The 13486-nt window shown below is 34.7% G+C and overlaps 1 protein-coding gene across 1 annotated transcript in view; it reads right to left on the minus strand.

Annotated features, from left to right (window-relative positions):
* Positions 1 to 5831: 5831 nt before the first annotated feature.
* Positions 5832 to 13486, minus strand: part of ttc7a (tetratricopeptide repeat domain 7A) — a 64207-nt gene continuing 56552 nt past the window's right edge. Inside the window, exon 21 of the mRNA XM_051125214.1 lies at positions 5832 to 8972. Within this exon, the coding sequence (XP_050981171.1) occupies positions 8754 to 8972 (219 nt within the window). The 3' untranslated portion in view covers positions 5832 to 8753. The remainder of the gene's footprint in view (positions 8973 to 13486) is intronic.

Genomic DNA, 13486 nt, shown 5'->3' on the forward strand with positions numbered 1-13486 from the left:
CCCGAGATAAGTAAGTATTATTGCGTTGCTAAAATGGTGACCATTTCCATTCTTCCCAAAATAGAATGTGAACGAGAGTATTGTGCTGTTAGGTGACGCTGTAGGGCATCATGCAATCACACAAGTCTTTTCTAACAGGGTCATGTTCAGAGTCAATATCACACGAGACAAAAGTGCTTGGAGGCCTCGTATCGTTTTACATTGCAATGGACAGGTGCTTGTACTACATCACAGGTCTATTATATGACTCATAATACTTTAAAGAGGAGGGTCTGAGATCAGGACAGTGGGGAGATGTAGTATTGTTTGTGAAATATGAACAGTGCAAATTATGAAGCAGCTAATTTTGTCCATCCAGAGAACAACAACTGATTGAGCACTCTGAATATGAAGGTGAATGCAAGGTTACAACCTTGAAAACTCATGCTGAAGTTGTTAAACCGATTCAGTAACAATCAAAAAGAAGTAGATATATAATTTTAAAAAAAGTAAAGTTTTTAATTGTCTTTTAGTAACTGCCTCACATCATGACAGATTAATAAAGTAATTCATGCTGAAATCTGCTCTATAATTTTTTAGTCAGATCGTGTTACAGTAGTACATCGTAAAAACTTGCAGCTGTTAAGTTAAAGAGCTATTTCTAATCTTACATACTATTAAATTTAGTTTTGTTGGTGTAAACTAATATTTAGGTTGACTCAGTAACATTTTATTATTTGAAAAAAGTCAATTAATTTAGATGTTTAGGTTTAGGTAATATTTTTTTCATTATATAATTGAGACACTATTATAGTTTTTAAATAATATATTGAAATACTTAAAAAATACACTACCAGTCAAAAGTTTTTGAACAGTAAGATATGTCATGTTTTTTAAGTCTCTTCTGCTGTAACTGCTTTCTATTTGAATATATTTTAAAATAAAAAATAATAATAAATTAAAAATAATTTATTCCTGTGATCAAAGCTGAACCTTCAGCATCATTACTCCAGTTTTCAGTGTCACATGATCCTTCAGAAATCATTCAAATATGTTTATTTGCTGTTCATGAAACATTTATTATTATTATTATTAAAGCTTAAAGTCAGTATAACTTTTTTAGGAAAGAGATTATAGAAATTAATACTTTTATTTAGCAAGGCTGTTTTAAATTGATCAAAAGTGATGATAAAAATATTTATATAATGTTACAAAAGATTTCTATTTCAGATAAATGCTGTTCTTCTGAACTTTCTGTTCAGGTTTCCTGGTTTCCATTCAAGAAACCTGAAAAAAAATATTTTCAACATAAATGTTTTTCAGCAGCAAATCATAATATTAGGATGATTTCTGAAGGATCATGTGACTGAAGTGATGATGCTAAAAATTCAGCTTTGAAATCAAAGGAATAAATTACGTTTTAATATATATTTAAATAGAAATCAGCTATTTTAAATAGCAAAAATATTTCAAATTTTTAATATTAAATAGAGGCTTGGTGACCAGAAGAGACTTATTTAAAAAACATTAAAAATCTTACTGTTCAAAAACTTTTGACTGTAGTGTACATATTGTTTTTATTTCAGGCAAAGTTTAAGTGATAGTGATGTGTGTTTTTACTAAAGTTATACTAAATGAAAATGAGAAATAAGTTTATATATAAGCTTTATGGACTGCTTACAGCACAAAAATAAATAAATAAATTAATTAATAAACACTACTGTACATAAATAGGAAATATACAAAAAAACACAAAATGTAATTTGGTTTGTGTCATTTTCCAGCATCATACATTTGTACCTTCATCATCAAAAAAAACAAAGGGATCAATCAATGGACAGCCAGCTGTCATAGCTGTAACTCAGTCTGGACATCTGAACTTCCATGACTCCAGGGTCCCGCCCCAGTCTGAGCAGGATCAGCAGGGGCGGCCTGCCACCTGTGAGTAACCAGAGAGCCGTCCGAGCCTCGGGACAGTGTCATACACACAGCAGAATGAAACCTGAGAGAAAAGGTTTTCACAGGATGGCGATTGCTTTGTTTCATTAGCACATAATCTTTTCTTTATTTTTCAGCAAACTTCTCTTATTTCCCAATCATTTTTACATAATTGGTCAATGATCATGGACATTCCTAAACACAACCTTCAGGAGGATACAGCATGTTAAGTGGCACAGTTTGGTTATTCATTATACGTGAACCTGGACCACAAAACAAGTCATAACAAGTCATAAGTGCCAAAATTATTGGCACCCTTAACTTAATATTTGGTAGCACCCCCTTTGGAAAAAAATAACAGTCAGAAGTTTCTTACACCTCTCTACTGGACCACTCTTCTTTTGCAAACTGCTTCAGGTCATTCAGATTTGAAGGATGTCTTCTCCCAACTGCTGTTTTGAGATCTCTCCACAGGGGTTCAATGGGATTCAGATCTGGACTCATTGCTGGCCATTTCAGAACTCTCCAGTGCTTTGTTTGTAACTATTTCTGAGTGCTTTTTGAAGTGTGTTTTGGGTCACTGTTCTGCTGGAAGACCCATGACCTCTGGTGGAGACGCAGCTTTCTTACACTGGCCACTACGTTGCACCCCAAAATTCTTTGGTAACCATCAGATGGTATTGTTCAGACAGTCAAGGCATCCAGTGCCAGAAGCAGCAAAGCAACCCCAAACCATCTTTGAACCTCCACCATGTTTGACTGTAGGGTCTGTGTTCTTTTCTTTGAAGGCCTCATTTCTTTTTCGGTAAACAGTGCCATGATGTCCTTTACCAAAAAGGTCTACTTTTGTCTCATCTGTCTACAGTACGTTCTCCCAGAAGGATTGTGGTTTTGTCACATAAGTTTTGGCAAACTCCAGTCTTTCTTTTTTATGCAGTGGTGTCCTCCTGGGTCTCCTACCATAGCGTCCCTTTTCATTCAGATGGCGACGGATAGTGTGAGCTGACCCTGTGTCTGCAGATCAACTTAAATTTGTTTGGAAGTTAATCAGGGTTCTTTATCCACCATTCGAACAATCCTTCGATGTAATTTTTCATTAATTTTGCTCTTCCGTCCACATCCAGGGAGATTAGCTACAGTGCCATGGGCTGTAAAGCTATTGATGATATTGTGCACAGTGGACACAGAAACATTAAGATCTCTGGAGATGGACTTGTAGCCTTGAGATTGTCCATGTTTTTTCACAATTTTTTCTCTCAAATCCACAGACAACTCTTTACACTTCTATCTTTTCTCCATGCTCAGTGAGACACAAAACAAAGGTTGAGTCAACTTTTCTTTATTTTAACTGGTTGCAAGTGTGATTACTATATTGCCCACACCTGTTACTTGCCACAGGTGTGTCTAAATACAAATTACAGAAGCATCACATGCTTGAAAAGCAATTATTTTCTTACAATTTTGACAAGGTGCCAATAATTTTGTCCAGTGTATTTCTGAGTTCTGTGTGAAATTGTATCAAGTTTGACTTTTCCTCTCTGTTTTTTGTTGTTGCAGTGCAAACAAAAACAATAAGCATGTGAATACCAAAAAATTTGCAATTGGAACAATTTTCTGAGAGAAGTGTTCCATTTTTTGACAGAATGGCAAGGGTGCCAATATTTTTGGCCATGACTGTACAACTATTTGAATATCTGGAATCTGAGGGTGCAAAAAAATTAAATATTGAGAAAATCGCCTTTAAAGTTGTCCATATGAAGTTCTTGAAGTTCTAATGCATATTAATAATCAAAAATTAAGTTTTTATATATTTATGGTAGGAAATTTACAAAATATCTTCATGGAACATGATCTTTACTTTAATATGATCACATACGATTTTGATTTAGATTTCATCATAACTCTGCCTCACCATAAACAGAACAACAAAAAAACATACCTACATAGAGAATAGAAATCATTCAATAATTTATTCAATAAAGGCTATGTTATTTATACACCATATGTACAAAAGCAATAAGACACACCTCTTAATTATTGAATTGAGTGGAGTGAATCAGTGAAGATATTAAGTGCTGAGGCGCATGGTTTGAAAAAGTGACTAACTAACTTACTTCAGTAAGCTGAAGAGATACAAACCTTCACTGCCATTAACATCAGCACAAAAACTGTGCTTTGGGAGCTTCATGGAGTGGGTTTCCATAGCCAAGCAGCTGTATGGAAGCCTCACCAAATATAATGGCAAGCGTCAGATGAATTGGTGTGAAGCACATCACCACTGGACTGATCATGCTTCTGTTTGACAGCCTGACAGATGAGTCTGGGTTTGGCAGATGTGAGAACATTACCTGTCTGACTGCATTGTGTCAGATGATGAACTAATAGAGATCGATGCATTAGCAGCACCACATGCTTGCATTATGATACTCTCATAAACACGTCGAAGACTGACACGGAAGAGAATTATTGAAACAAGTCATTATTTTTGTTCATTTTGCTCTTCACCCCTGATGTCACATGAACTATTTTAACAATGTCCTTACTACCTTTCTGGGCCTTGAAAGTTTCAGTTGCGTTGCTGTGCATGCAGGATCAGAAAGCTCTTGTATTTCATCAAAAATATCTTAATTTGTGTTCTGAAGATGAACAAAGGTCTTATGAGTTTGGAACAACATGTCATTCCAAACCTGTATGATGTTTTTCTGTGGAACACAAATTGAAACATCCAACATTTTGTCCAAATTGTTCTTCTTTTATGTTCCATTAAAGATGCCATACAGGTTTGAAATAACATTAGGGTGAGAAGACAGGTTTTTCATTTTTTTTGTGTGAACTATCCCTTTAGGAGTCTCAGAACTCATGGTATTTGTGTCCTAAAGGTTTGTACATAATCTATTTCTCTATGGAGAACATGATTGTGAGTTTTACTTCCAAAACCCTGTTGTTGTGCTCCATTAAATAATTAACTAAGAAAATCTCAAAGGACAATCTTCCACTTCAAAGGCCTCCATCTAATCATTTCCTTTTCTTTCAAAATGTCTGCACCATAATGAGCCCAGCTCTCCTGTTTGAGCCATACAGGAACATTGTTATGTGAAGGGACGCTGGGATCGCTCGGCTGGCCTGGTCAGGATAATTATACAGGCTGATGCTAGGAGATAAACAGCATGACTTTATCAGTCAAAACTTTTCCAAAATAATCCCATATATCACCACTACCACTCCCACTGCAGGTCATAACCACTAACAGAATGAGAGTAAATAAATACTTGATGAAATATCTTAAAAATTAAACGAGATCTTTAAAACTTAATGCTGGTAGACTACATTAACAAATATCATGTTATTATGTATCATGTCATGCTATTTTTATGAATACATGCTATTAAAAAATAGTAAAGCAATCTACAAATACAAGTAGAAGTTGATCTGAATCACTTCTATATAGTACTGTGTATCAAAACAAACAGTGAGGCCAGAAAGACTGGTTTCAAACAACAGAATTGGGAGGATGACAGAGATACCATTTAAAGCACGCTTGCCAGGAGAAACAGTAGGCATGTATACTGTAGATGTGTGCAAGTAAACAAGAATCCCACTTATAACACTTACATAACTCAACTCAATGGTCTATGCGTTCGTTCGACGCTCTCCCTAATTAACATCTTGATCCCGTCATCAAAGAGAACCAGCTAAAATAGCACAGCGCCGTTTTTCCATGAGGCTTTAGACCCACGTGCTGAAGATCCAACAGCCTCCCCAGAAACTCAAACAAGGCCCGGCTGCTAGGCAACCACGGCCGCCCCAGAGAAAGAAGACCAAGGCTTTCACCAACAGCACTGGAAACATTACATAAGATCTTGAATGTTGGAGCTACAGGACCGAAATTGATACGCAATGAATTCAAGAAACACTGGGATTGCAAAATCACTCTTTATGAGAAGAAACATTTTTAAACAATATATAGTACAGATGATTATTAGGTTTATAAATAGAATTTAAAGTAAGCTCAGGAGTCAAGAATTCAACAGTTTTTCCCTGAGAAACAAGACTTAAACATCTGTGTTGTGTTTATGTTGTGTTTTGGTCATATGGCAGTACAATTTTTTAACAGTGTATTATATAATAATACTTTTTAACATTACACATTGCTATCATGACAACTCCCTTAAGATTTTAGCATGGTAATAGATATGACAATGTTAACGAATTTGGTCCTGGCAGAATAGATCTGCTATGCTGCTAAATTGCTGCTGCTGTTGGTTACTGCAGTTGTAGATTATTGCAGCTGCAGCTGCTGCAAAGCACGTATAAAACTTGCTACTACCAATACATACGCAGATATGGAGCTGTAAGTATTTAAGACATACTGCTGCTGCACAAATAGCATATATATTAACCAGTAGCGGATCTATACAGGTGGAGCTGGGGAGGTGGAGGGTTTCAGAAGACTCTAGTGACTGCTAACCAGCTATCTAAATGTAAAGCAGCAAGTTTATTTGCTGCCTAATGCAATATGAACCAATCACCTTGTGCCTAGTAGTTCAATGCTGTGAATATAATCAGTTTGCGCTAACAACTCACCAGTCTGTGCCATCTAGAGTTTCATGACAGAACTTGCCATAACCCTGGGTTAATTTATTTTTTTTATCACTATAATGGTGCTGTTAAACATGTTAGCCATTTGGTTACTTCTGACACACTAAGATTTACTAAACAAGGCAAATTAGCACAAGAGTGCAATTCCAATAAAGAGCTAATGGGAGTGGAAAGTTCTGCAGGTGATCTACTGACAATGTACAAATGAAAGAACACAGATGCAATGTCTCATTTGACTAATGGAATTTACCAAGAGCATAAGATTGCACACAAGCAGAGATAATACTAATCCTATGGCATACCAAATAAATTAACACTAGTGGAACAAATTTTCTCCCTTTTACCATGTGCTCTCTGTTCTCTATAGAAACCCATTTCTGGCACTGAATAAGCAATAAAAAAAAGAGTAATTGCGACTTTTTATCTCACAATTCTTTTTTTCTCACAGTTGTGAGATACAAACTTGTAAGTCTGACTTTTTTCTCAGAATTGCATGAGATAAACTCGCAATTGCTTGTTATAAAGTAAGAACTGTGAGACAAACTCACAATTTCAGAAATAGCAATTCTGAGAAATAAAGTCCTATAAAAGATATAAACTCACAATTGTGACTTTTTTCCTCAGAACTGTAAGTTTATATTCTGAAAAAACTGCATTGCGAGTTTTTTGCAATTAAAAGTTTATATTATGTAATTCTCGGGGGAAAAAACTCAGAATTGTGAGTTTATTCTGACTTTATACCTTGCAATTGCAAGTTTATATCACACAATTCTGACGTTATAACTCGCAAATCAAGAATAAGACAAGAATAAAGTTGAATAACCTTTTTTTGTTTTTAATTCAATGGTGAAAATGGGCTTCCATAGTTCTCTGCGTTGTCTCCTGCTGGCAGCAACAATCCCAGCCATGTCAAGCACAAAATGGGTTAAGACATGTATTTTGGGGCGGTAATTAATGGCGCAAAAATCAGTAAATTGACTGGGACAAACCTAAATAAATCCTGTTGCGTGATTAATTTAAATACTCCCCTCCAATAAATTTTGCGTCTGAAAGGGAAACTCCTACAAATGCATATGCAATAAGGTCAGCTACAAATATAACTCTGTCAATGCTATCTCACAACCAATTAGTACAACCTCGCTCAGATTTCAGTGATGGGTAGATTTAGGGGTGGAGTTTAGTGTAGGTCATTCGTACAAATTTATACGTATTGTGCAACATGTAAAATACGTATGTTTTCGCTAAAATCGTATGAATTTGTATGAGTGAGGTTGTACGAATTTGTACGAATTAGCCACCTCGTAAAATATGTACGAATTGCTGTGAGATCAGGCTGACTCTGTCCATGATTTTCATGTGCATTGATGTGCATAAACCATGAAAGTACTTTTTTAATGCCAAAAGAGAGTTTGCATTGGCGCAAGCTGTTAGTAATCCTGGCTCTAAAGGTGCGATCACATTTTCCACTGTGCATTTCGCAAAATTATAATAGGAATCCAACCAGATGTTTTGACTGGAAGTTTAACATAAAAACAAAAGTTCCCCAAGCACATTTTGCTTAAGTTCAAGCTGATTATGCAAATTTGCTGTGCTGACCGACTTGGTTTGAAAGTGATGGTGTGTTTAAGGTCACATTTACTGTTGCTTAGTTAAAATTCGTAGGCGTTTCAATAGAAATTCTGGAATTTCATGTTAGGCCGATAGGTTCTAACTCAATCTGATATAATCACATGACTGTTCACACAGCACAGCTTACTGGTTTCTTTTCACATCAGCAGCCAATGAGCTTGCAGCTTAGCATTTAAATCTTGGCTAGTGGTTGCTGTAGCAGTTGCAGCGCACTTTAGGAACCCTCCACCTTCCCCAGCTCCACCTGTATAGATCCGCTATTGATCTGCAAAATCCAGTAATTTCCACATGAATCCATACAACCGAGACTTCGAAAAAAGTTCCCTAACTAGACTGCGCTCATATTCGAGTTGGTCCTGCGAATTCCCCACAATGATTAACAGAAAGCTGCTTGATTTGAAAGAGATATCTGTGTGATCAATGCTTTATACATGACAAAGGAACTTTTTAGCTGGTATTTCAGTAATGTGACCATACCTTTAGATCATTTGTGTTCATCAGAGTGAGGAGCCTAAATGTGCAATGTTATTGTTACACAGTATGTGTCATTAAAGTGATTGAAAACCAGCATTCATGCTTTGAACTCATGTATGAGCGTGTGAGATGTGTCAGAGTTCTCGTGGGATGATAGTGAAGGGCCGTATAGGGCAGCTGGACTCCAGCTCCAGTGCGGTGAGGAAGCAGTCGGGAGCCTGTGCGCTGCCTCTGCTCTGCAGCGCCTCCCCTAAGCCGCTCCAGGCCTCGTGTGCCGTGTTCTCCACTTGTATCGCATCTCTCAGCATCTTCTCTCCGAGATTCACGCGGCCTGTGCGCACCAACAATTTCCCCTGTGGACAGAAAGAGAGGAAGAGTAAAGCTATTTTTTCGTATCTTTGCAGAACTGTTCATTTGACATGTCTACTGTTGAATTGAATTTTGAATTGAATTGAAGTGTGAAAAGATGGATCTCAAAATCATACAGTCATTGTTGGAAAGGGTTCAAATACACAAAAATGCTGGAAAATATATATATATATATATATGTACACTACCGTTCAAAAGTTTGGGGTCAGTACATTTTTATTGTTTCTTTTTTTTAAGAAATTAATACTTTTATTCACCAAGGATGTATTAAGTTAATAATTAAAAGTTTATTAAAAGTTAATAATAAATAATTTACATTGTTATAAAATATTTATATTTTGAATAAACACTGTACTTTTTAAACTTGTTATTCATGAAAGAATCCTGAAAAAAAAAAATCACAGGTTCCAAAAAATATTTGGCAGCACAACAGTTGATATTATCCAACACTGATCATTCTAATAATAAATCCGCATATTAGAATGATTTCTGAAGGATCATGTGACACTTAAGACTGGAGTAACAGCTGATAAAAATTCAGCTTTTCATCACAGGAATAAATTCTATTTTAAAGTATGTTAAAATAAAAAACATTATTTTATATTGTAAAAACATTTTGCAATATTACTGTTATTTTTCTATATTTTTAATCAAATAAATGCAGCCTTGATGAGCATAAGAGACTTCTTTAAAGACTATTACAAGTCTTACTGACCCCAAACTTTTGAACGGTAGTGTATATATATTGTATTAATTGGTCAAACTTCTCTCTGTCAGTTAACGGTTAACCGGTTAAAATGAGCATTTCTATGAACAACTATTACTTAACAACAACAACATCAAAATCACAGTTGTGGATCATTCAGGTAAAAAAGTATTAAGAATCAAGCATATGTAAACTTTTGAACGTGATCATTTTTATAAATTCAGCTATTATTTTCTCTTGTGGACTATATGTAAACATCTTTTAAATAAAATATCTTATTCAGGTCAATACTACATAACATGCATTTTGTATGCTCACTCTAATTTTGCTAAAATAATTAACATGTTGCAGATTCTAAAAGAGGGATGTAAACTTTTTATATACGTTATGTGCAGCAGCACTAAAAAAGCATCTTGAATCTGAAACCTCAATGTAATTTATATTGTAAATTAACAGTACGGCATGAAAAGTGTGTTTAGAACAGCATGTGTGAAAGCCTAGAGTTAAATTGTGTTGCTTTCCCTAATCCTGCCAACAACAGCTTGATTTACTCTTTGCAATTACATTTCACTGTCCCCTCTTTCAGCTCACATGCATACACACATCAATGGGAGGGGGCACATGACTGCTGATTATGCAGGCACTTCAAAAACACATCAGAGAGGAGAATGACTCCGCTGGGGAGAGAGAAGAGCGAGGAGGGAAATGCGAGGCAGGAAATGAGGCTCTCACAGACACCAGTGAAAGAAGCAGCCACAGGCAGGCCATGTTTTGAAAGAACGATCATAACACAGCTGCAGGAATACACTGACTGACAGGCCCACGGACCAATCATAGCTCAGCAAGAGGCTGTACTGGTGATTCTGGTGTTTTTATGGTGTCGTATACATGGGGGACTGAACAGCAAAGCACCAGCTGGGCAATTTTAAATGTAAACAGACTTGAGGCTGGCACATGTGGGCATAAAATAGTTTTTATGTAGTGATGTAGTAGAGGTGCCACTTGAAGAACTGGGGTAGGGTCACAGCCCTGCATCTGAACTCTACTAATCCAACAGGATACTGATCCCATCCAGCTGGGACAAGCTATGATTACAAGTGTCAGCTACAAGACAGACAACACACACACACGGTACAAACACTAATTCATGTGCTTTCAAGCAGACACAAACACCACTGATTCATGTGCAAACACACAACTAGATTTAAACACAAAAGCCAGAACATTTACACATGCAGAGCCCCATATTGTGGAAATAAAACTGGAATTGCATTTTGACTTGGTGCAACTATTATTATGATAGTGAGCACAGCACGGAACTGTGTTCATTTCCACGCGCGCAGCTCACAATCAAGTGTTTTCAGTCTTTCAGAGCAAGTCAGTTCATATTAAATGCTGCTCCACATGAACTCATCTCTACATTTGCTCTGAGTTTGGCCCGCTTATAATGTGCATTTGGGAACGCAATGTGCACCATTAATTTTGATTAAATTTTACAGTGAAATATTACAATAGTAATATTTATTAATTGGCTTAAAATTTTTAATGTAATAATGATAACAACAACAACAACAACAAATATTATTATAATTATTATATTGACAAAATTACATAATGAAGAATGAAGAAATTAAAATATAAATATTATTATTGTAATGTTATAGTAATATCAAACAATAGTAATAGTAATAATTATTAACTTGCTTCAGATTTTTAATTTAACAATAATAATAACAGCAACAACAACAATTATTATTATTATTAATTTTACAGTGAAATATTATGATAGTAATATTTATTAATTTGCCTAAGATTTTTAATGTAATACTACTACTACCACTACCACTACTACTACTAGTACTACTACTACTAATAATAATTATTATTGTTGTTGTTATTATAGTGACATTGCAATTAGATTCCCCGCACCCATTTGAAAATTAAAAAAATAAACTTAATATATAAAATATTTGAAAATATTAGAACTGTAAATTCTATTTATCTGTAGATAAAAATATAATTTTTTATTTTACAGTAAAATAATATTACAATACTTATATTTATTATTTTGTATAATAATAATAATTATTATTATTACTATATTGATATATATTCACATATTGAAGAATGAAAAAAATAATATATATAAAATATATGAAAATATTATTGTTGTAATGTTACAGTAATATCAAACATTTTTCTAAAGTACTTTTTAATTTTACAGTGAAATGTTACAATAGTAATGTTTATTATTTTGTTTCATATTTCTAATTTAGCAACAACAATAATAATAACAACCATTATTATTATTATTATTATTATTATTATTATATTAACATATAATTACAAAATTGTGATTATAAAAACACATTTTAAATCACAAATTTTATCACAAAAATTGCAGTTAGATCCCCCTCCCACATTTGAAAATGAAGAAATTAAAATAGAAATACTAGTACTGTAAAACAGAACTGTTTTTTATCTGTAAAATAAAAGTGTTCTTTTTTTTCCCCAAAATACTTTTTTTATTTTATTTTTATTTTTCATAATAATAATAATAATAATAATAATAATTAGTAATTGTTGATATAATTATATTAATTGCATAATCACAACATTTTTGGCCTAATTGTGCATCCTTAAAAAAAAGCACAGCAAATCCGCATCTCTTTCATCTCTTTTGCATTTTAAATGATCAGATTAATAATTAGATTAGATATTTTCTGGCTTGTGAGTTTGTGAGTGAATGAGCAGGCAAACCAGGTTGTTCCCAAAACATTAAATACAATAAAAAGCATCCTAGCAGCCTGAATTCAATGTTACAACATGGTGACTTGGTGCAAGTTAATGATGACCAAAGCAATATCAGCCTGTGAAAGTGTAAAGCGTGCTCTGCCTCGACTGATATTAATGCATGCCACGTCTCGTATGAAACGGCATTAACACTGGTTCTATGTCTCATTATCAGCTCTCTTGCACCGTATGATACAATTGCCTGGTTGCTAGGCATCCCATAAAAGCCTGAGAAGGAGTGAAGTGTTATAAATAATGTATTTGCATTATCTAATCAACTGACAGGCCAATGGAAGAGAGCCAGAAAGACGAGAGACAGAAAGAGGGAGGGAAAGAGCAATAAAAAAGGAGAGTAAAAGGACCCAGAGATATGAAAAAGCACATGTATAGGCAGAAAGAGAACAAAATGAGATGCTGAGTCACAGCTCGGTGTAGTTAAACTCATACGACATGAGATTGTGTTTGAGTCACCTCAGCTGACATCCCTAAATGAAAAATATCCAAGCAGATGCCCTGAGCACTGACTCAAACACACACACACACATGTTCATGTGGATCCAACAGAAAAAGATTCGTATATGCTTCTAAGTTTTCATGGTCTGAATTGAATCAAGCAGAGCTCCTCTGTCCTCAGCTGCACCCTGCCATTTCACATCCTCATTTAAAGGAGAACCTCCTCAAAACTGATGTTACCGAATGTTGTTTCATGGCGCAGCGGGAGCCACATTTGAGGCCTCTCCCACATTTTGGGGAGATATACATCCTGTGTCGCATGAGCCCAAAATAAAAATAAATACAAAATTATATTTTGCGTAAAGAAAACAAAGCCTATTTGTAGTACCACAATTTTTACTTTTTTGGATTGTGACATTATAATTTTAAGGACATCCCTCTCTTTAGCATAATGAAAAATAAAATAAAATAAAATAAAATAATAAAATAAAAAATAAAATAAAATAAAATAAAATACAATACAATAAAATACAATTTTAAATAAAG

Source organism: Labeo rohita, chromosome 13, assembly GCF_022985175.1.
Source record: "Labeo rohita strain BAU-BD-2019 chromosome 13, IGBB_LRoh.1.0, whole genome shotgun sequence".
NCBI lineage: Eukaryota > Metazoa > Chordata > Actinopteri > Cypriniformes > Cyprinidae > Labeo > Labeo rohita.